This window comes from Rhinopithecus bieti, unplaced genomic scaffold, assembly GCF_001698545.2.
Source record: "Rhinopithecus bieti isolate Rb0 unplaced genomic scaffold, ASM169854v2 scaffold_68244, whole genome shotgun sequence".
Taxonomy (NCBI): domain Eukaryota; kingdom Metazoa; phylum Chordata; class Mammalia; order Primates; family Cercopithecidae; genus Rhinopithecus; species Rhinopithecus bieti.
Genome location: NW_016825829.1, coordinates 905,737 through 927,782, shown reverse-complemented (window position 1 = coordinate 927,782; position 22,046 = coordinate 905,737). Strand labels below are relative to the sequence as shown.

Genomic DNA, 22,046 nt, shown 5'->3' with positions numbered 1-22,046 from the left:
CGGCTGGCCCCGCGGGCGCGAGCGCCTGGCGGCCGAGTCTAGCCGCCGCCTGGACCCAGGGCCCGCGGGCCAGGAGAGCGCTCGGCGGGTAAGCCTAGGCGGCGGTTCTCGGCGGGTCTCGGGGGTCTCGCGCGGGGAGGATGGTCTCGGCGTCTGGAAGGGGCTCGGCAGGTCTCGGCGGTCTGGGGGGTCTCGGCGGGTCTCGGGGGTCTCAGAGGAGTCTCGGGGTCCCGGCAGGTCTCGGCGGGTCTCGGGGGTCCCGGGTGCGCAGCGGCCCCCCGCCCTGGGCCCCGGGGCCTCCGTGTCGTTGCCGAAGGACGCACGGAGCCTGGGCACAGCGGGCACTGCCCGAGGGAGCGCGGCTTCGGGGTGGGGGCCGGGTGTCCCTTGCCGGAGGCTCGGGGTGGGAGGCGGTACGATGCGTCTGTTTCGCACCCCTCGCGCCCCTCTGGCCCCGCCGCCGGGCCCCTTTAGGCGACCCTGCCCCACAAGACTCAAAGACTGCGGCGGGCACTTGCTCTCCGCCCTTCCCGGAATCCAAACTTCCTTCCCTCTGCAGCGACCGCGCTTCACGTAGGGCGAGAAAAGCCGTCCACTGGCGCTGATTCACACCGAAGTGTGAGTGACTGATAGCTGGGCGTCTGCGACTCTTACGGGCAACAGGGAATCTCAGGGATGGCAGAGGGACTGGAGGAGTTAGGGGGCGGTGACAGCCGCTTCCACTTGTGCGCCAGCCTCCCTGGAGCCCAGCACTTTCCCGCTGCTCTGGGCCTGGGCTCCCTGGGGGCATTGAGGGCCTGAGCCCTGCTGTGGGGAGCCTCCTGCTGGTGCTCCGTGAGCGCCTCCTGTCCCCTCTCTGTGCCTCAGTTTGCTCGTCTGTTGACACTGGGAACAGCTGTGCCTCCTGGTCTAGTGACCACACTTAAGTCCTTCGAATTGGCTGTGGCCGGGGTGGGTGCTCCATGTGGGCTGCTGGGGTGGACAACCTGCCTGGATGACACGTGTATGGCCCTGCAGGTGACATGGGTCGGTGATGAAATGTGTAAAATTCTTTCCACAACCGCCTGAAGGCAGGGCCGATGGCCTCCTCCTGACCGAAGCAAGACTCTGGGTTCAGGTCAGCCCTGCACCAACTCCATGTGCCTGGGCAAGCCCCTGCCCTCACTGACTCAGGCCCTGTGGGACCAGAGGAGGGGCTGGGCTCCACCTGCTCCTGGTTCTTCCCACTCCATCCACTGTGTCCTTTACGTAGACACCCTGGAAGGGTCCTCTTGGAGCCCAGCCTCAGGGCCCCACTCCCAGCTTTCCACTCCTGGTGGGACAGGAGGCCTGGGACGAGGGATGTAAGGGAATGAGGATTCTGTCTACACCCTCTCCGTGCCACCCGCCAGTCTCCGATTGCCTGACCCTGTGCCCAGCATTGGGCACACCCTGGAGGGGCAGGCAGGTGGAAGACAGATAGGCAGCCGTATCTAGGAACTGATAGCCAGAGCCATCTGGTGAGAGGGGTGCTGACAGGGGCCTGGCCTTTCGGGGAGTCCCCAGGCCTCCAGGGTCATGGGGGAGTCCACCAAGGAGGCTGGCCTGGAGAGGCAGACGGAGGGAGGGCAGGCTCTGGGCCTGCCTCGGCCCTTTCTGCCCACATGGACAGAGGAAGCAGTGTGCTGAGTTAGCTCGAGCTCCCCACCCCGCCCCCCCAGGGACGCTCGCACACAAGCAGGCCCACAGACGGGAAGTCCAGGGGCTCAGAGAGATGAGATGGTCAGCCTGGGTTCCTGAAGGGCAGGGAGGAAGGGTGCAAACTCAGCTGGGGTCTTGGGTGTGAACTCTAATGCCACCAGTTTCCAGCTGTGTGATCCTGGCCAGGAGGCTTCCCCCTGCCATGCCTCCATTTTCTCATCCATGACCTGAGGGCTGTGAAGCACTTTGTACCTGGTGGGTGGCTACGAGTGTCCGTGGGGGGATGGTGGTGGTGGTGACATGTGCTTGGTATTCAGTGAGAGTGGATCGCTGAGGGTGGGTGCTCTCCCTGGCCCTCAGGGCCGCTGTATATCCTGGCTTGGGTGGGGACAGGGCCTGGCCTGGAGAGGCCTGGGTAAAGGTCAGGGCTCCTGGGTTCCTGCCCACATTAGGCAGAGGCCTAAGTCCATCAGGAGTGGCCAGTGTTGGGCAGCCCCTGGGTCTTCCTGGGTTCTGCCCTCAAAAGCTCCCTTGTGGAGACACCCCAGGTCAGTGACTATGTGTGGCAGGCTCTGCCCTCCTCACTATCTGGCCTCTGTAAGCCATGGGCACGAGTATATGGTTCTTTTTTTTTTTTTTTTTTTTTTTTTTGTGAAGGAGGATCTCTGCAGCCGGCGGGTGAAGGAGACTCAACGTCGTGTAGTCCAACCTCCACCTCCTGGGTTCAAGCGATTCTCCCGCCTCAGCCTCCCGAGTAGCTGGGACTACAGGCATGCGTCACCATGCTCAGCTAATTTTATTTGTATTTTTAGTAGAGGTGGGGTTTCACCATGTTGGCCAAGATGGTCTTGATCTCTTGACCTTCTGATCTGCCCTCCTCCCAAAGTGCTGGGATTACAGGCGTGAGCCACCACGCCTGGCCGAATATATAGTTCTTTAATAACCGGGTGGCTTGGCCATCACTGTGCAACCTGGGCGGGTGAGGACAAGGGCAGGCTGGCAGGAAAAAGACAAGGAATTTGCCACAAGGTGAGAGCTGTCCTACCCCAGGTGCAGTGGTGTGGCTCCCACCCCTTGGGCCAATGAATACAGGGTGTGCCATCAGGATGAGAGATCTGAGCCGGGCGGGCAGCCATGCAGGTACAGACAGTGTGAGCCAAAGGCGGGCGGTGGGAAGGGTGGCAGACCAGTTTGACGGGAGTGGCCTATGCATGCCAGGTGTGGTGAGGGCATGGAGGGGCCTGGGAGGCAAGGAGAAGGGGCCATGCACATCCTGGAATCCTTCCTCCAGGATAGGCGGCTCCTCCCCAGAAGGCCTCTGCATTCTTCTGGTGGCCCTGTCCGGACACCCGGGGCTGGACACAGTCCCATGTGTGGGTTGCCTAAGTCCAAGAGGGGGTGGTAGGGAGCACTTCGGGCTCACTGGCTGGTCCCCCTCCCTGGGGCACTGGAACCCTCCCCACCACCCCTTGACCTGTGCACGGGAGGCAGACAGGATGGTTCCAAGAGCAAGGGACTGCCTCTCGGCCACGAGCCAGGAGACTGAGCCTTGCAGGTGAACTGTACTTCCTGACCCTCAGTTTCCTATTCTGCAGAATGGGATGACAGAAGTCCCTGGCTCTGGGCCATGCTGCTGGATTTGGGTTCTGTGCCGGGCCCCTGACGACACTCGTCCTTCAAGGGTGATGCTGGAGAAGCGTGTGCCCAGGTTTGGGGCGGGTGGAGACCTGGGTCAGACAGGAGTTCAGGGTGAGGAGCTCGAGATGGTGCAGGCTCCCAGGAGGGGAGAAAGGTGCCCTCCCCCAACCTCCTCTCTTTTCCCCAGGCTCTGTAACTTTCAAGGCCATGAGAGTGGTCAAGCCCTGCTTGGCCTGGCCCCCGATCACAGATCGTGCTGGAACTGCTGGCCCCAACACCCAGAGGGGACTGGCCCTTTCTTCATGGATTCCAGTCACATCTGGTCCATCTTTGCCAGCTGGCCTCTGGGAAGAATGTGGGCTCGGCCACCTGGATCAGTGGCCTGGGGAGATCAGAGCAGCCCCGAGGGGTTGGCACAGCACCCTCGTGGTCTCCATACCCCCATCCCTGTAGCCGAGCTGATTCCAAGAAGTGCCCTGTGCTTCCTTGTGAATCAGATGTTTACTGCATGCCTGCTGAGCCTGCTCCAGGCAGCTGGGTGGGGTGCGCGGTGCTTGTCTGCTCAAGCCTGCAGAGGGAGGCCAGGTCCCTGCCCCAGGGTCTGCTGGGCTGACAGGCAACAACAGCCTCAAGTAGGCAGTGTGCGTGCCATGCACACGGGGCCGAGACAGCGAGGCAGGGGCCGAGGGAGGCGGCACAGAGCTTCTCCCAGGCACCAGAGGGGAGCTGAGGTCTGGACTCAGAGCAGGCTTCGTCTAACGGCTTCAGCTTCCTCCTTGTGAAATGGGGTGAAAGTAGGTCTAACTCATGGGAGGCCAGATCCCCAGGCACCAGCTAGGGCCTCCCTGCCCTTGACCCTGCGCAGATGGGCAGCTACGTTTGGGGGAGTTCCTTTAGCCTCAATCCAGGGGTGTTGTAATCTAGTGATGCTCTTCTGTGGCATTTGAGGGCCCTGGGTCCCCATGCCCTGGGCTGCTCCTGCAGCCCTGCCCATTGTCCCGAGCCAGGCATAGGGGTGGGCCCTTGCCGCTGGCTGCCCCTGGACAAGGTGGGAAGGGGTCAGGGGCCAGTCTGGGAGCTGGGAATGCTGGGAGGTCCTTGGCTTTGTCTCAGCCTTGGGAGTCTGGGGCAGTGGCACGCCTTTGACACCCAGCCTGGCCTCTGCCTCTGGGGCCATGGTGGACCTCCTTCAGAAGTCTGCTGCCCAGCCCCGGGCCCCGCTCATGCCATGCTGGGTGCCTGTGTACTGGGCCCTGGGCTGGTCACCCGCTGCCAGAGCAGATAGGCCACAGATGAGAGGGCAGGAGCGCTGGCAGGTGCCCATGGGTAGCAGCTGTCCTGCCTGGCCCACCTTGCCACTCTCTCCCTTATAAGTAATTTCAACTGAAGACATAAGTGTCTGTCCTGCTTGGTGCTCAGGGTACCCCCCTTGGCCACCCCCAACTCCACCCTGAGCTGGGTGCCTTCCTGAGCCCTCAGCCTGGTCTATGGCCACCATGCATGTTGACCCATCCATGGTGACCTGTTCGCCTGCCCCTCCTGCCTGGGAACTCAGGAAGACTCAGGGGCGCCTGAGTGCCCATGCCCTGGTGGTGCCCACGTGGGGCTGTCCCAGAGGAAGGGTGAGGGGAGTGTGGGCTCTCCCAGCCTCCCACTCCCAGGCAGGGAAGTGGCACGGGCAGTGGGCGGGCTGTGCCAGGCTCTTTGAAGTTGGCTTGTCACTATTCCCACCTGTGTTTAACTCTCTACTGAGCATCGGAGCCTAATGTGCCAGTTAGCCTGGCAGCTGCTGCCCAGTTGGTGGAGTTTTCAATCAGATAATAGCAGACTGTTGTGCTTTGGCCTCCCACGAAACTCTTCAGGTTTCCATCAGAGCCTCCTCCCTTCCCCCTGTGGGCTGCACTGTGACAGCCACCGCTGCCTGCCACCTGGCAGCAGGGACCCAGCTACTCCTGGGCCTGGTCTCGGTGGCCCTGGTAGCGGTAGATAGGGGGACCAAGGCCTGGTGAGGAAGGAGCCGCCAAGCCGAGTCGGGTACCCTGTCCTCTCCCTAAACGAAAGTGCTTTCTTTCTTCGTAGCTGCTCTTCCTGAACATGTGTGTTGGCACAACGTTGGAGTTAGCCTGGCCTCCCTGTGCCACCTAGGGCTTGGAGTCCTGAAGAGCTGGTACCTGAGGCAGGTCCAAGAAAAAGGCCGAATTTGTCACTGTTTGGAGGGCGATGGGGAAATACCCAGAAAAGCTGGCCTGGGAGCCCTGAGTGGCAGGTGGGGGGACACAGCCCTACGTGGAGACCAGGCTCGGAGCCAGGGGAGGCAGGCCAGGAAACTCAGCACTCATCTCTCTCGGAAACGCCCCTCCCTGACCCGACCCCAGCTGCTTCCTCTCCTCCTACTTGAGGCCAGAAAGGGAAGCCCCTTTCCAGTGGGGCGAGTGACTGGCGCTGCCCCGGGCGGCCCGCTGATGGCTGGGCAGATAGTGTTGGGGCCTGGCCTGGCAGGCAGATCAGTGGTGAGCAGGGTGAGTTTGACCAGGGCAGAGGGGAAGATGACGAGGCTGCATCCCCCAGCAGGGGGGAGTGACTTCCTGTTGCCATCACCTCCTGTGGCCTCAGGCGTTCCCAGGCTGAGACCTCTAGGAACATAGGTGCTGGGTGGCTCAGGGGGCTCCACCAGGCCAGGCCGTGTGACCTGGGCATCCTCCACCCTCTCTGGGCAGGGCAGGGACAGGAAGTGCAACCTCATGGGATGCATGAGGGTGAGGGGTGCCCACCCAGCTGCTGGGGCAGGATGTGTGGGAGTGGCCCCCCAGGAGCTCCACGCAGCACGGTGCTTCGGGGTCTCCAAAGCCGGCGTCAGGTCATCAAGGCCTCCGGGCTGACCAGGACTAATGGCGCTCAGGGGTCCAGCCTCAGCCTCCACCCGCCACCCATACCCGCCCTGCCTCAGGACTTTGTTCCTGCTGTACCCCTGCTGGCTGCCTGTCCCCACCGGTAGCTTCCTCCCCTCCGGAGGAGCTGCTTCCAGACGGGACCCTGGAGGGGGCTGGAATCTCTGAAATGCCTTCCCGTCGGGACCCTCACTGTGACTGGACCTCGCTCAGCTTCAGACCCTGGGTTGCAGCTGCTTAATGATGTGGGATGGGGCCCTGGGTGTGTAAAGTGGAGGGAGGGGCAGTGGCCACCTCTGAGCCCTGGACTGTCCTGGGGTCCTGGGTGCTGGTTTCAGGAAGATTTGCTACTTGGGGCAGGGGCTTTCTGAGCTCAATCTTCCCATTTTCTTGAAGATGTGACCAGGAGGGTGAAGTTTTGTGGTTGGAGTGGCTGTGCCTGCCTCTGGGGCAGGAAGCTGCTGGGGAAGGAAGAAGATTGAGAAAGGACCCCCAACCCCCCACCTCTGCAGAGGATCTAGCGGGCCCTGCCTCATGCCAGGGTTCCTGCCAGCTGGCACCAAGGGGGAAGCTGTTCCAGGGCTGGGGTCCTGAGAAGCAGGGGGGGACCCACTTGGCAGCCAGGCCCCCTTGAAGACCTACCCAGAGTCGCCCTTGCTGCAGGCAGGGTCCTGGCCCTTCCAGCACGAAGCTGGGAAAAGGCAGCACCAAAGATGCCAGGGGCGCCTCATGGATCCCCCTGGGGGGCCTCCTTGAGGTGAGAGCAGGAGGAGGGGCCAGGCTGAGGGCTCGGGCTGTGTGAAAGACACCCTGGTTTGGAAAAGGGAGAGGGAACAGAGAGGTGGGGCCCAAGGGCCTGGCAGGGTTTCCAGCAGGGGCTGGCTTATGTTTTCAAGCTTACTCTGGGGTCTGGAGACCACCGCCGAACACACCCTCCAAGCAGTAGCCACAAGAAGACCATGAGGAGCTTGGGCGGGGTCTGGGGAAGGGTGGGGGCTGCCACAGAGAGAAGTGGGTTCATGGAGGCTGCGGAAGGCTGGGTGGGAGTGGAGGAGGTTGACGTGACCAGGTTGGGGTCAGTGACCCCTGCACAGGGGCTACTGGGGATGACAGGGGAGGGAGAAGCAGACTGGTGAGATTGGGGTGGCATTGGCCCTGGTGGTACTGACTGTGCCCGGCTCAGTCTCCCTCCTCCTTGGCTGGTTTTTTTGGCAGACAGTGGCATGGTCCAGTGCTGCCTCCCTGGGGAGGGAAAGGGCATCCCCAAGTCACTCCTGAGGCTGTGTCCCCACAGTGTCCACTGGGCTGTGCCACCTCCCTGCCCGGTGCAGCCTGCCTCTGCCTGAGCTGCCTGAGCCTGCCCCGTGGCTGCTCCCCATCCAGGAGGAGGCCTTAGGGGCAGACACTGGGGGGCTTGCTTACAGGCTCTGCTGACACCAGAAGCACCCCTACCTCCAGAGTCTTACAGCTACCCGAGCATTAAATGAAGGTGCTTGTCCTGTGACCCCCACACTGGGCTGATGACGGGCCAGGTGGCACTTCGCCTGCAGTCTCTGGGGAGGCTTTCTTGGGCCCCTGTGCCAGGGGTGGGTGCAGGGAGGCTGGGCAGACAGGAGAGCTCAGGCCTCGGGGCTCCCGTGGGTCTAGGGCTGTGGTGGGTGGGGTCCCTGACTAGAGCCATCCACTCCTCTGAGGAAGCACCTGGCCTGGAGCGCCATCCCCAGGGAGCTGTAGGGGTATTGGGGGTGTCTTGGGGCAGAAGGCCAGGCAGGAGTTTGCAGGTGGGGAATGGCACGAGGAACTCGTGGAACAGCCTGAGAGGTGTCCGGCACTGGGTGGCCTTGAACCCTGGGGCTGAGCAGGGCTGTCTTTGAGAGCCACTTCTGCTGAGGCTGCAGCAGAAAGGCTGTGACAGGCTGGCTCCGAGGGAGGAAGGGGCTGGGTTGTGGGCGGCCTTGCCTTGGGAAGGAGGCAGGACAGTTGCGTGGTTGGGGGCGGAGAGAAGGAGAGGAGGAGACCCTGATCCGGACCCCACCCCTGCCTGTCTTGACCGGGGCCAGACTGCAGGGGTGCAGGGAGCCTGCGGGAGAGGCTGGGGGCTGGGCTCCTTTCCCGGCAGCCCGGGCCCACCGCCAGACCCTTGTCCTCACTGGGCCTCTGAACAGTGGAGCATTGTGAGGGCCCTAGGAATGTTCAGGTCACCCAGGCCCCCTCTGGGCCATGCTGAGGGTGAGGACAGGAGCCAGCGGGCATGAGTCATCCCGTCCCCTGCCCAGGCCCCGAGGCTCTGGGGTTCCCAGGCTGAGGAGGAACACACAGCTCTCAGTTCCCCAACCCGGGGTCTGGCTCACTCCTTCTTCTTTTCGCCCCACTGTCAACACCTTTTCGTGTGGCCTCCCTCTGGCTCCTGGGTCTGCCGGCATCTCCCTGCCCCTATCCAGTCAGAGACCCCAGCCTAGGAGTGGCTGTGGCCTGCTCTCCCACCCCCACCGTCTGCCGCAGCCCCAGCAGAGGGGCTGGCCTGTCACCTTGAGCCCACCTATGCTGGCCTGTGAGTGGCCCCAGGAGGAAGTCAGTGCAAGGACAAGACCCAGCCTAGACGGGAAACCTCCTGAGGCCAACCTAAAATTTACTAAGGAATAAAAAGTGACAAGAAGCAGAAGGTGAGGGGATAAAATAATAAACCCAGAGAGTAAAAACTAACAACATCCAAGAAAAAACCCATGTTTGAAAACAGTTTAAAAATATTAGCCAGGCGTGGTGGTTCACGCCTGTAATCCCAGCACTTTGGGAGGCCAAGGTGGGCGGATCACTTGAGGTCAGGAGTTCAAGACCAGCCTGACCAACATGGTGAAACCCTGGCTCTACCAAAAATACAAAAATGAGCCAGGCGTGTTGGCACATGCTTGTAATCCCAGCTACTCGGGAGGCTGAGGCAGCAGAATCACCTGAACCTGGGAGGCAGAGGTTGGAGTTAGCAAAGATTGTGCCACTGCACTCCAGCCTGAGTGACAGAGTGAGACCCTATCTCAAAAAAAAGGGGCCGGGCACAGTGACTCACACTTGTAATCCCAGCACTTTGGGAGGCTGAGGCGGGCAGATCACCTGAGGTCAGGAGTTCAAGACCAGCCTGGCCAACATAGTGAAACCCTGTCTCTACTAAAAATACAAAATTAGCCAGGTAAGGTGGTATGAGCCTGTAATCCCAGCTATAGGAGGCTGAGTCAGGAGAAGTGCTTGAACTGAGGAGACAGAGATTGCAATGATCCAAGATCGTGCCACTGCATTGTAGCCTGGGCACCAAAGTGAGACTCTGTCTCAAAAAATACACACACACACACACACACACACACACACACACGCAACGTTAGGGAAAAGGGATCACAGCGAATGCATTAAGACAGCAGAAAGACATGACCCTCCACTGCTGAAATAAGTGGACAGAGGGAAGGGACCCTGTTGTGCTGACTCAGCCTTGGTGGGTCTCAGCCTGTGGCACCCGCTGACAGATGGTGACGGGGTTCCTGGGTAAGCGAGGGGCCCGAGGACCCCCAGCGGTACACAGAGGAGCCGTGATGGGGGCCGAGCCTGGGCCCCAGTGTCCTTTTCCCCGGCCCAGGAGCTTGTCCAGATGAAATGCCGTCAAGTGCCTGTGCTGAGCCCGAGGTGTGTGCGGAAGCTTCATGGTTTCCTGTGGTCCGAGGGAGGCCACCAAGGCCACCATGGTACAAAAAGTACCACAGTGATGAGTAAAAGGGACAGATGATGCAGGAGGCTCAGGCCACTTACTGCTACAGGTCCCAAGGCCTACCTTGTAGGGCTTACACAGGTGCCACACAGGGTGCCCGTCGTGGTGGCTCCTGACCTCTCCCGTTGGCTCTGGGCAGGAGTAGTGGGGCTGGGTTTCTCTGGTGCCCCTACTGCATCCTGCCCCAGCACGAGCCCCATGGCCTCGGAATCCCCACTCTGTTCCCTTGTCACCTCACCATGGTGCTGGGATCTGGGATAAGCAGGGTGCTCTCCACTTCCAGGGCCTAGGGACCCAGTGCTGGGCCAAGTGCCTATGGCCTTGGGAGTGGTCTGGTTTGGTCCTCAGAGTCCTGTTGCTAATAAGCGCAGAGCGGGAGGAGGAAGCAAGGCTCAGGGAGTGAAGTGACTTGCCGCCAGCCTCCAGCTTAAGGGAGCAAGGCTGGGACTGGAGCCCAGGCATGAACGGTGCCCAGGAGCTCAGCCCAGGGAAGGTGTGAGACGCTATCTGCCTCACCTGGGCATGTGGCCTGGACTGGCAATTCTAACTGGGACCCATCTCTGTCTCTCATGTCTGAAGGTGTGTGCCTTCTCTTACCTGCAACCCCAGGGCCTTTGCACAAGCTGTGCTCTGTCTGAGACACTCTCTATGTAATCCCATGCTTGGCTAACTCATGTGGAAGATTGCTCCTAGGACGCTGGCGGATGTGTCAACATGTCTGGGTGGAACAGATGTCACAAGGATGTGAGTCAGAGGTGGCTGCCTCCCCAGCAGATTGGGAGCCCAGGCAGAGGGTAACAGCAGCTTGGATCCCGGGTGCAGGGTGTGGCATTTGCCTGTAGGCCCAGTGCCCTGAGTGCTTCCCCTGTGCCCAGTATCACGAGACTCCAGGCCGAGTGGAGTGACACTGTGTAAGAGAGACAGGGTCCGTCTGACCAGCCCCACCATGACTCCAGCCAAGCCCAGTGAATAGGTGGGCTACCTTCCACCATTCTCTGGCCTCAGTTTCCTGCTCTTGGTTTCCTCAGCTGCCTGGTGGGTTCCACTGCAACTCACTGGGGGTCTCCTTCTGTCGCGGCACCGCCTGCTCCTGTTCCTCATCCGAGTCTCTGTGGATGCGTGGACCCCGCCCTCTGTGCAGCCTTAGCACTGAGTCCTGCACCGAGCAGCTCCTGGGACTGCCCAGTTACTCCTGGGACACTGAGGACCGAGGCTCTGCTTCCTTGCCAGAGTGTTCTCCAGGCTGAGCACCAGACCACTGTTTCTTCAAGGGAACTAGCGGCATCGAGCGGGACCCAAAAGGGGGCTGTGGCCTGGGAGAGCTTCCCAACCAGCCTCCCGGGGGCTGTTGGGATCAGTTTAAAACAGAAGCAGCTCCTGGCCGGGCGCGGTGGCTCAAGCCTGTAATCCCAGCACTTTGGGAGGCCGAGATGGGCGGATCACGAGGTCAGGAGATCGAGACCATCCTGGCTAACCCGGTGAAACCCCGTCTCTACTAAAAAATACAAAAAACTAGCCAGGCGAGATGGCGGGCGCCTGTAGTCCCAGCTACTCGGGAGGCTGAGGCAGGAGAATGGCGTAAACCCTGGAGGCGGAGCTTGCAGTGAGCCGAGATCTGGCCACTGCACTCCAGCCTGGGCGACACAGCGAGACTCCGTTTCAAAACAAAACAAAACAAAAAAAAAACAACAACAAAAAAGCAGAAGCAGCTCCTAACTCCTCAAGGGTGGGCTGGAGTCCCTGCTTCCCCAGGCCGTCCTGTCCTGCTGAGCTGGGCCCTATGGTGGCTTCCTCCCTGTACCCCACATGGCGTGGTCCACCCCGTGTCCCCTGGCCTCTTGCCCAGAGCCCTGCGCCCTCCACAGAGGCCAGGGCCCACCCCCACTGTCCTTGAGGTTGGTGGGCTTCCTTCTGAGAGTGGGCCTGGGGCTTCTCCTCTCCTTATCCACCCCAGACCCAGGCTCAGCAGGAAATGTCTGTTGGGGCCCTGCCAGGGCCATAAGGCTTTTGGGGCACCCTCAGGCTGTGTGGTAGGGATGGGCCAGGTGGCCCCAGGCTCTGGGTGACACTAGCCACGCTGGCTGGGTGGTCGAGCGTTGCAGCTCACTCAGCCTTGAGGTCCTAATCAGGAGAGCAAAACAAGTAGTTGGTGATGGAGCGGGCATGGAGCTAGTGCATGAGTGGGCACAGAGCTGGCACACTCGGAACACAGTGGACATTTCCTTGGGGGCTCTCTGCCCCTCTCCTGGTCCAGCGTCCCAGCCTTCCTATCACAAGAGGTGACTGTGGTCAGGGAAGCACCCCCAACCTTCACACCCACTGTGCCCGTGGCCCAGGCGTCCCAGGCGTCCCAGGAGGGTCTGGCTGGCGGGAGCTCTCTGCGTCTGCTTCCTCTAGATGAGGAAGGTGCCCGGCAGATTTCCCACCTAAGCACACCCCCCGGGCCTGGAGGGTCAGCAGCCAGGCTGGTGTGGGCGTGGGGTGTCCCAGCCACAGCTGCTCTGCTCAGTGAATGCTGCTGTTCTTGCCTGTAGATGAGGATGCTGGGGCTGGGAGGTCACCCTGGGGGCCCAGGCTGCACTTGGTGGGTGCAGAGCCCCTGGAGTGCCCCCCTCCTACAGCCAGGGGTCCCCCAAGATGGAAGAAGTGGGGTGCCTGGGGCTGGCTAGATGGTGTAATTCAGCACATGAGCCCGTGAGCTAGGCCCCATGGAGAGTAGGGGTTCCAGCCAGCTGGGGTGTGGACGAACGAGGTCTATTCATGCTACAGGAGGCACCTGGTGCCAGCGTCATGCTGGGCACTGTTCAGGCGCCAAGGGCATGGGGGACGGACATGCAGAGATCTCTCCCCACAGAACTAGTGTCAGGGGAGGGGCAGATAGACAACAGACACGCTGAAAATGCCACAGCATCAGGGGTGCCGAGTGGGGGCCACCTCTCTGAGGAGCGGGGGCCCTGCCTTGGACTGAGTCTGTGTGGGAGAAGGGCCAGGGCCTGCGGGTCGGGGTCCAGCCCAGGGGAATGTGGTCTAGATGAGGGGCCGGGGGCAAGGGCTTGGCAGAGGAGTTGGAGAGGGTTGCGTTCCAGGTGGAGGGCACCACTGCTGCCAANAGGGGTGCCGAGTGGGGCCACCTCTCTGAGGAGCGGGGCCCTGCCTTGGACTGAGTCTGTGTGGGAGAAGGGCCAGGGCCTGCGGGTCGGGGTCCAGCCCAGGGGAATGTGGTCTAGATGAGGGGCCGGGGGCAAGGGCTTGGCAGAGGAGTTGGAGAGGGTTGCGTTCCAGGTGGAGGGCACCACTGCTGCCAAGGTTCAGAGAGGGAAGGGTGTGGCACTGGGAATGTGGCTCTGTCCGTGCCAAGGGCTGCAGGGAGATGCGTGTTCTGGAGGCCAGGCCCGCAGGCACAAAGGGAAGGCGCAGCCGGACGCGAGCAGGGCGGTTCCTCCCTTCCCTTGATGCCAGAGCGAGCCCAGCAGCCAGCTGCCCCACCCCCACTGCTCAGGTGAGGAAACTGAGGCTGAGAGTGGGCCACAAGGCCAGGAGGAGGGGACTGCACCAGGCTTGTTCCCACCAAAGCCTGCAGGCTGACCACGGCTCTATTCTGCCTGCCAAGGTCACATGCGTGGAGTGGCCCTCTTGGGCGAGAGCCACTGGGTGCAGTAGGACTGCCGCCCTCAGGACCCTGCAGGGCTGGGGCAAAGGGTGCCCAGGCTGGCTGCAGTGGGGGACAGTGAACCCCTTCAGGCCAGGAGAGGCGAGGCAGGGCGGGGAGGAGGTGGGCCCCAGCCCTGGGTGGGAGTCAGGAGCTCGGGGTGGTGGACCCCGCCCACCTCACACATCAGGACTCTGGAGAATTTTTTCTCAAGTGATTAAAAGGTGGAAACTCATCAGTGTTTGTGAAGAACTGAAGTGTGAATCCTGAACCACCTCTGCTGCTTGTGGTTTGAGACCGGAGAGTGGCTCCAGGGGAGCAGCAGCGCCAGCCATGACTTCCCCCAGACCCACCTCGCCTCGCCTCACCTCACTGTCCCCAGCCCCACCTCACCCTCACCGCAGCCTCACCACCCTCGGCCTGGAACCCGCCCTGGCCTCCTGCCTCCAGCCACTGTGCTGTCCCTGCCTGGCCAGGCCAAAGCTCCGCCTAGGGCAGCCCTCTCCCAGGTGTGGAGGCCCCTGGGCAGTCCTGACTCCCATGCCCATCTCAAGAACCCTTGCTGGGGACAGAGACACCAGGCCTGGGAGAGGAAGGCCCAGTGGGGCATTCGGGGATGTGAGAACATTGCAGCTTCCCTCTGAGGACAGAGCTTGAGGGCCAAGCATCCACCAACAGCTCGGCCTTGCCCTCTGAAGCCCAGGTGCCATGCAGGCAGCCGTGCCTACGGGGCCCTTGTCTGCGCTTTTCTTAATTCCCTCTGTCCGTCGCACACAGGAGTGGCCTGACTCTGCCTCCACACTGCACCGCTCTGCAAAGCCCCTGGGGCCTCTGAGCCCCGATCACACTGTGTCTTCTGGGAGCACTACTAACTCCAATGCACCAGGCTTTCTCTGTTTTGCAGTGAGCAGCCTCACGTGCGTGCCCAGGGCTGGCCGGCGGCTTGTCTCACTGGGCAGAGGTCCAGGGGTGTGGGAGGGCCTCAGCTGTGGCCGTGCTGCACACCAGTTCTTTGAAAACCTCTCGCACTGAGAGTCCGATTAGCACTAAGTCACAGTTTCTTCACTCTGAGCTCTGAAGCACGTACTGGTTACAACCTCGCTAGGGTCTGGCTTCAGGTGTGGACATGACAGTGAACTCATCTGTTTGTCTGTCTGTCCTTTTGGGTCCTGCCATGGGCCAGGTGCCCACCTGGGCCTTGGGGATTCAGTGGGACTTGGACCTGTGGGGAGTGCCAGGGACACATGGGGTGATGCTGGTGGCAGAACTGTGCCATTGACTTGGAGATTTCAGAGAAGGGGGCAAGGTTCTAGATGGTTCCGTCCTCAGAGGATGAGGGAGCATTTGATTTCCATGTGGAGGTGACTGCAGGTACCAAGATGGGGCAAGTGCATGGCAGGTCCAGTGTCGGGGGCCCAGGGCAGGAAGGGAAAGCAGGCGCTGCACCCCATCCACTTGGACAGGGAGCCAATGTTGCCGCTGCACCGTGGTGGATGCGGCCTGAGCCAAGGAAGGTCAGGCCAAAGGGGTGAACATGAGGCCAGGAGGTGGGGTCAGCAAGTCTGGTGGGGGTGGGTCAGGTGTGGCAGGTGAGGCTGGTGGACCCTGTGTGCAGGAGCGGGGGAGGTGGAGAGCCTAGCCTTCAGGAGGCTGTGGGCATCCGCGGAGGCGAGCTCAGCAGTGCCCGTCCAGCTGGTCACAGCCTTGTGGAGCCTGCCTCTCCCTGACAGGCTCACCCACACTGGGGACAGACTAAGTGGAGTCTGCAGGTCATCCTGGGGAAGGACTCAGGTGAGTCTCCATGTGGATTCATTTCCTGGACTGCCCTAACAAAGCTCCACACACGAGGGGCCTGAAAACAACAGAAATGTGCTCGCTCACGGTTCCGGAGGCCAGAAGTCCAAAGCTGAGGGGTCTACAGGGCCACCTTGCCCCGGTGGCTCTGGGGAAGCCCCTTCCTCCCCACCCAGCTTCTGCTGGCGGCTGGCGATCCTTGGTGCCCTTGGCATGTGGCCACATCCCTCCAGCCTCTTTTCCATCCTTACACGGTCCTTCCCAGGCGTCTTCTCCTACTCCATCTCTTACAGGACGGTTGCCATTGGGTTTAGGGCCCACCTGGTCAATCCAGGATGTGCTGCTTAACTTAATTACATCTAAGATCCTTTTTCCAAATAAGGTGTTCACAGGGTCTGGGGATTAGGATGTGGACAAAGCTTTTGGGGGCCACCGTTCAGCCCACTGCACCATGTGACCCCAGGCACAGTCCTGCTTTCTAGGGTGCCATCTCCCTCTGCCCCAGTTGGGTAGTGCCCAGTCCGAGTTCCCGGGAATCCTCCCGGTCCCACATCACAGGACAGCAATCAGAATGGGGCAAGGAGGGAAGGGGCTTCTGGCTGGGGAGAGTCTAGGAGGGTCCTAGGGCTGGCTGCAGAGTGGACCCAGGCCCTATGGGAGGGGCTGATGCAAAACATCTTATTTTGAGAGCTTGAGATTTTCCTCTATGGGGTGCCCACCTTCCCCAGGCTCAGTGCCCTCCCTCCCTCCCTCCCCTGGGCTCAGTGTCCACTTTCCCCAGGCTCAGTGCCCTCCCTCCCTCCCCTGGGCTCAGTGCCCTCCTTGAGCTCAGCAGACCCTCCTTGACGTGTTCAGCACCTGAGCCTCTCCTGAAGGTGGCAAGCAGGCACCAGGCTGGGTACAGGGTCCCTGGGTGCCAGTCCCCATGCCACTGTTCCCTAGCTTCCTCTCTGAACCCCAGAGATGCAGATGGCAACAGGACTGTCCTCTTGGGCTGTGAGCCTTGAGATGAGGCAGGTGCTGTGAGGCAGGAGGTGCCAGGGCAGTGCCAGCACTGTGCTGGGTGTTTGCCTTACTCCTGAGTGGGCTGAAGGCCTCCAGAACCCAGTGAACACTCCCTCTTTTTTTTCAGGCTGACCCTTGGCCCTCTGCCTGCCCTGCCGGCTGGCTCCCACTCATCCTGGTAAGTGCCCTGTGTCTGGCATGGTGGGAAATCCTCAAGCCTGGCAGTTTGAGGCACCAGCTCAGGGCAGGGGAGCACCTGCGACTTGGCAAGGATGGAGAGGGACACCAGGGCTGCCCAGTGAGGCGGCCCCAGCCAGGCCCCGCTGCACACACCCCCTGCCTGGATGCAGGCGTGGGGTCATCTCCACGGTTACCGGCACAGGGTAAAGGTCAAGGAGTGGCCATGGTTGAGGAGGGGAGAATGGCCTGTGTTTAGGAATATGAACGGTAGTGTCGTAGGCCACAGGGATGAAGAGGAGGTGAGAGAGCAATTGGAGAAGCTGAGGCCCAGAGAGGAGGGGTCTGCAGAGGTCACCCCGCAGCCCAGGACTCTCAGCTCCAGCTTCCTTCTGTAGCAGCCCCCTGTAGCATCACAGCACTGAACCAGGGTTGCAGGGGGATGGGCCTGGGCCAGGATGGGGTGGGCCTTTTGCTCGCTTCCGCCTCTGCTGAGTTTATGAGTGTGGGGCTTTTGGCGGAGCAAGGGCAGGGGCGAGCCTGGCTCCTGCCCCCAGCTCAGGCCTTGTTCGCTCTTGCTTTGCCTGTCCAGCGAGGGGTGGCGTGTTCCTGAGCGCTCGCTGCCTCTGGCTTCTTATCCTCACGGGTTGTCATCCCCGAAGCTGTGCGCTGGCCGCCTCACTGCCTGTGGATTCCTCCCAACCCTGGGGTTGCTCACCCCAAGCCCCTTCCTCCTGTGGCTCCCTCACCCTGTCCCCTTCCAGCAAACTCTTCCTCCTCCATCAAAGCTGGGCCCCTCCTCTGGGAGGCGTTCCCCAGTCCAGCACCCACAGGGCCCGGCCTGTCCTCTGGACCCTGCAGCCCTGACTTTGAGAACTGCCTGCCTCATCGTCCAGGCTGGGCTGTGGCCCAGGGGTTCCTCACCTGCTGTTTGATCTCAACCCTGCTGCAAGGAGGAAGGAGAATGGGAAGAGACCCCACTCTGTCCGTGCCCCCCTCGCTGCCCTCTGTCTGTCTGCTGTGGCGAGCCTTCTGCTGAAGGTGTAGTCTGCCCTTGGCCACCTGAGGGGACTGAGGCTGGCCCAAGCTGGGGATGCCAGGGTGGCTGTGCATGGGCTGTGCCCATGCTAAGGAGGCCCCAGGCCTAAAAGCCCAACTCCTCACCCTCTAGGAGATAGCAGGAGGTCTGGAGCCCAAACGGTCCTCTAGGGGGGCCTTGGCAGTAGGGCTGGGGCTGCAGATACAGCTGGGGAGACGGAGGCTCCTTAGCCTAGGAGCTGCCCTTTTTGACCTGACACTTAGGCCTGTGGGACAGCTTGGGACCTGCACAGCTGGTTATGGGGCTGGGGTCCGGGGTTTGTTGGGAGCCTGGATTCAGAGGGCCGTGCCCTAGGAAGCCTGGTGGGCAAGATGAGGCCCCTGCAACTTTGTGGCCCTGTGCTCTGTAGCCTCTGTCACCCTCAAATCCTGCTGTGGGGGTGGTTCCGGGCCCCAGAAAGCCCCTTTCTTCAGCTGCCTCTGCCCAGGGATCCTGTCTTCCCTGGGCAAGTTCTGGGAGGAGACGCAGGGCGCTCAGCACCCAATGGCTAGAATCCCCATTCCCCGCTTCCGGGCTCTGGGCCTGGACAGGGCATTGAGCTTGGTGGGGGCAGAGCAGCCCTGGGAGGAGCGGAACTCTGAGCAGGCCCTGGGACAGGGGCCGGTGAGTACGGGAGCGTGCTTTGCCACTCAGCCATCATGTGCTTTCTAGCAAACCAGATATTAGCAGAGCTGGTGTGGGTGCGGGGACACGAAAACACTGAGGGTGGGGTGGGAATTGAGAAATGCCGGAGCCCAGGACTAGTCCCTCGGTCCCTTGGTGTCAAAGGGCACAGAGGTGGCCACCTTGAAATTCACAGAACCGGGTGCAAGACATAGCAGCTCTCTGTGTGGCCTCAGATGGCAGAGCAGGCGGCAGTGGCTGCCCTGGCAGGAGCGTGCTGGTAAGGTGACACCATCCCTGTGTGTGCTGTAAATGCTGCTCTGTGGTGGGCCTGACACCGAGGGTGCGAGTTGTTTCATGGTTTGCTAGGGAGAAGCTGAGTATGCAGAGGTGGCCGTGGGGGGAGGCAGCAGGGAGCTTCCTCCCAAGGGTGCAGATGGCCTTGTGCTGGAGCCAGAGAGCCCTGATCTCTGACTACAGGATGGAAGGGCAAGAGCAGTGGAAGGTAGGGGCTAAAACCCGGATTGTGGATGAGGGGCAACCCTGGGCCCCAGGCAACTTTCAGGACCTCCTGGGGCAGAAGGCAGGAAGTGCCAGCTACTTGGTGCTGCCCAGGGAGCAGGGAACAGGAAGTCCCGGGTGGGGAGGAAGCACTGGTGGCCACAGGCCTCAGATGCAGCAGGAGTGAGCTGTAGGCACAGCTGTGGGGCAGCCAGGCGCGTCAGGCCTCACATGTCTGGGAGATGCAGGTTGCCTGGGCTGGTGGCCCCTGAGCCGCATGGCCTCCCTGGGCCTCAGGACACCGGCCCCGAGCAGGTCACGAGGACGGAGGGCCATGTGTTGGGTCAGCACCATCAGGTCAGTGGGGTGGCCCCAGGACTGGGGGCTCGGGAGGCAGCACTGGTCTAGCACCTGAAGAACCAGTAAGAGGACCCCACGTGAGAGCCACAGCCTTCCTCGGGGCTGGCCATGGGGGCCCACACGAGCTGGCCCTGGGCCTGCAAAAGGCAACAGGCTCTGAGGAGAGTGGTCTCTGTCTGGCTTGAGTGGCCCCTGAGCTGGACAGGCACAGGGGAAGCCCAGAGAGGGAATGTGATGCAAGAACACCCCTCACCCGCGGCCGATAGGGAGGCGGGGGCCAGCCTGCTGGGGTGGGACCCGGGTCCGGGAACTTCCTGTGATACAGCCTGCAGGGTGGCCTTGGTGTTTGGGTCCTAAGTACACACATGTTGTGTGTGGGGGACAGAGAGAGCTGCACAAGGTCCTTGCTGCCCACCTAGGGAGTGCCATGCTCTGAAACCTGGTGCATTGTGGAGGACCCACAGGGACCTCAGGGACTGCCGGGCTGGGGCTGTGCTCAGGAACCCCAGGCTGTGCCACCCTTCCCCTGGCCGGCAGTGCTTCTCCGGCGTAGCTGGTTACTAGGCCTTTACGGGAAATTTTTGGTTTTGATTATGTTAACAGTGAAAGATTCTGGGAAGAGGAAGGAAACGAGGGAAACCGAAAGGGAAGAGCAGACAGCTGTGGGGAGGCAGGGCAGCCAGGGCTCCGCGGTGGAAGCCGCCCCATCTGCGCATCCCACCCCCGCCACCGGCCACCCACTGTGTGCCAAGCTGGGCCAGTGGCTGTGCTGGGCCGGGGGTGGTGCATGAGCCACCATTTACTGGCTGTGAGACTTTGGCCAAGTTTCTTCGTCAGTGACTTAGGGAGGACTCTGGTTTGAAGCTCAAGGTGTTGGATGATGAGGCGATCGCTGAGAAGCACAGAGCTTGGTCCACAGGGAGTGCCCAGTGCACTTGGCACAAGGCCTGATCCTCTCCCAGCCTCTATACCCGGGTCTGCAAAATAGAAGTAAAGTATTGAGCTCAGGTGGACCCTGGGTGATTTAGTGAGTGTGAGGTGCAGCTTGGCACTGGGCCCTGGCAACTGGGAGTGGTGGTGATGATTCTGTACGCAGGCTGCAGGACACTGAGATGCTGAAGACTGCACATGACAGGTCTTGTTGGTGTTTGGAGGCTGTGTGTGTGTAAATGAGTGTTTGCATGTGCATGAGTGAGTGTGATGAATGTGTATATTAGTATACATATGGGTGTCAGTGTGCACGTATGAGTAGACATGTGAGTGCATGAGTGTGTATGAGAACGTATGAGTGAGTGGGCATGTGGGAGAATGAGTGCATGTATATGTGAGTATGGATGGTGTGAGTGTTAAGTGTATATGTGTGAGTGTGACAGCATGCGCATATGAGTGTGTGAGTAAGTGTACAGGGTGATCTGGTATCTTCTCCCTTTGGGCTGGCTCCCCAGCCCCAATTTGCCCTCTGACTCCCACAAATGGGGCCAACCTCGTCACCACTAACAGTAAGTCCTTGACCCTACGGTCACATGAGGTGCTGGCTCCCTCACCACAGCCAGGATGATCCTGCAGGAGCCCAGCCTTCCAGAGCCCCCACCCTGCTCTCATGCAGGGACTCACGCCCGTGTGCAAGCAAGCCGTGCAGCTCATGTGCACGTCCTGTGTGAGTGCACCACCTGTGACATTAACTGGGTATGCAGAGACACAGCGCACATGAGGTCCTGCACGGGCCATGACCACACACGCCTCAGGGCTTATGGGGCCCCAGGGTGGTGGGAGCCACAGAGCCTACGTTAAGTGGAACCTGATGGGGTGCCTCTGTGGGACTGAGCACTTTTTACCTGCCTGCTCTGCCCCCAACACCAGCAGCCTCAGGCCTTTGGGTCACCTGAACCAATTGCAACTTTGAGAGAAGGTAGGGAGAAAAGCACAGAAACAGAGACCTGGAGAGTGTATCCCAGGTGCCCCGCCTTCCCTAATGTGCACGTGCACACACACACACACACAGACACGCACAAGTATACAAGCTCAAATGCATACCCCATGTGGGCACACACGCAAAGATCACATACTTTCTGGAAGGGCTCATGGAGCCCAGCAGCCACCACCAGCTCTGGCCACCCAACGCTGGCCCATGTGTCTCCAGAGCCCTGCCCCAGAAAGCAGCTGCAGAGGTGTCAGGGGACTCCGAGAGTGGACTCCTCCATACCCACTTTACATTGGAGGAGGTGGGAGCTCAGTGGAAGAAGGGCCCCGGGGAGGATGTGAACCCAGGTCTTCGGCACTCTCCCTCACAGCTCCTGCCCATGTTAACTCAGCTGACACCGCAGCAGCATGGTGACAGGTCCCCACCAGGGTGTCTGCCTCTACAGAGGAAGGGACTGAAGCACCCAGAGAGCTGACAAGTAGGCTTGTGGAGTCCCCTGGAATGAATGAGTGGAATTTAACCATCAGGTCCCTGGAAGAGGGGCTGGGCACTGAGAAGCACAGCCAGGGCGTCCTGGCCAACTAGGAGTGTGGGTGCTCCTTGGGGATGCTCCTTGGCTTTCTCGAGCACAGGTGGAGCCGGAGTTTGTGAGCTGGTCAGAGATTCTCCAAGAGCCGTATGGTCACCACGGCCTCCATGGCCCATCATCAGCCTCAGCCGACACTTCCCCTTTCTGCTTTCAGCCTGGCCTGGCACTGGGCTCCTGGGCAGGTACCATCCCCTGGCACACGGCAGGGCCAGGTGGGGCAGAGGCTAGTAGGGTGGCAGGGGTGGGTTTCCCCTTGAATGGTCCCTCTGGAGAGGGGCTGCGGGTGTCAGTGTCTATCCCTGAAGTGAGGAACTCCCAGGGGAGGTGAGGGTGCCACATGACCTTGTCATGACCTGCCTTCCTGCCCAGGGTCAGCTGATGATCACCTAGGAGG

The 22,046-nt window shown here is 61.1% G+C and overlaps 1 protein-coding gene across 4 annotated transcripts in view; it reads left to right on the top strand.

Annotated features, from left to right (window-relative positions):
- The first annotated feature begins 6 nt into the window (after nt 1-6).
- SH3BP2 (SH3 domain binding protein 2) overlaps nt 7-22,046 on the top strand; it is a 42,756-nt gene continuing 20,716 nt past the window's right edge. For 2 of the 4 annotated variants that reach the window (XM_017863130.1, XM_017863135.1), the window contains exon 1: nt 18,881-19,139. In XM_017863130.1, the coding sequence (XP_017718619.1) occupies nt 19,060-19,139 (80 nt within the window). In that variant the 5' untranslated portion in view covers nt 18,881-19,059. Of the gene's footprint in view, nt 89-16,529; nt 16,581-18,880; nt 19,140-22,046 lie in introns of those variants that run through there. The other 2 variants (XM_017863132.1, XM_017863131.1) reach the window with 2 other exon arrangements.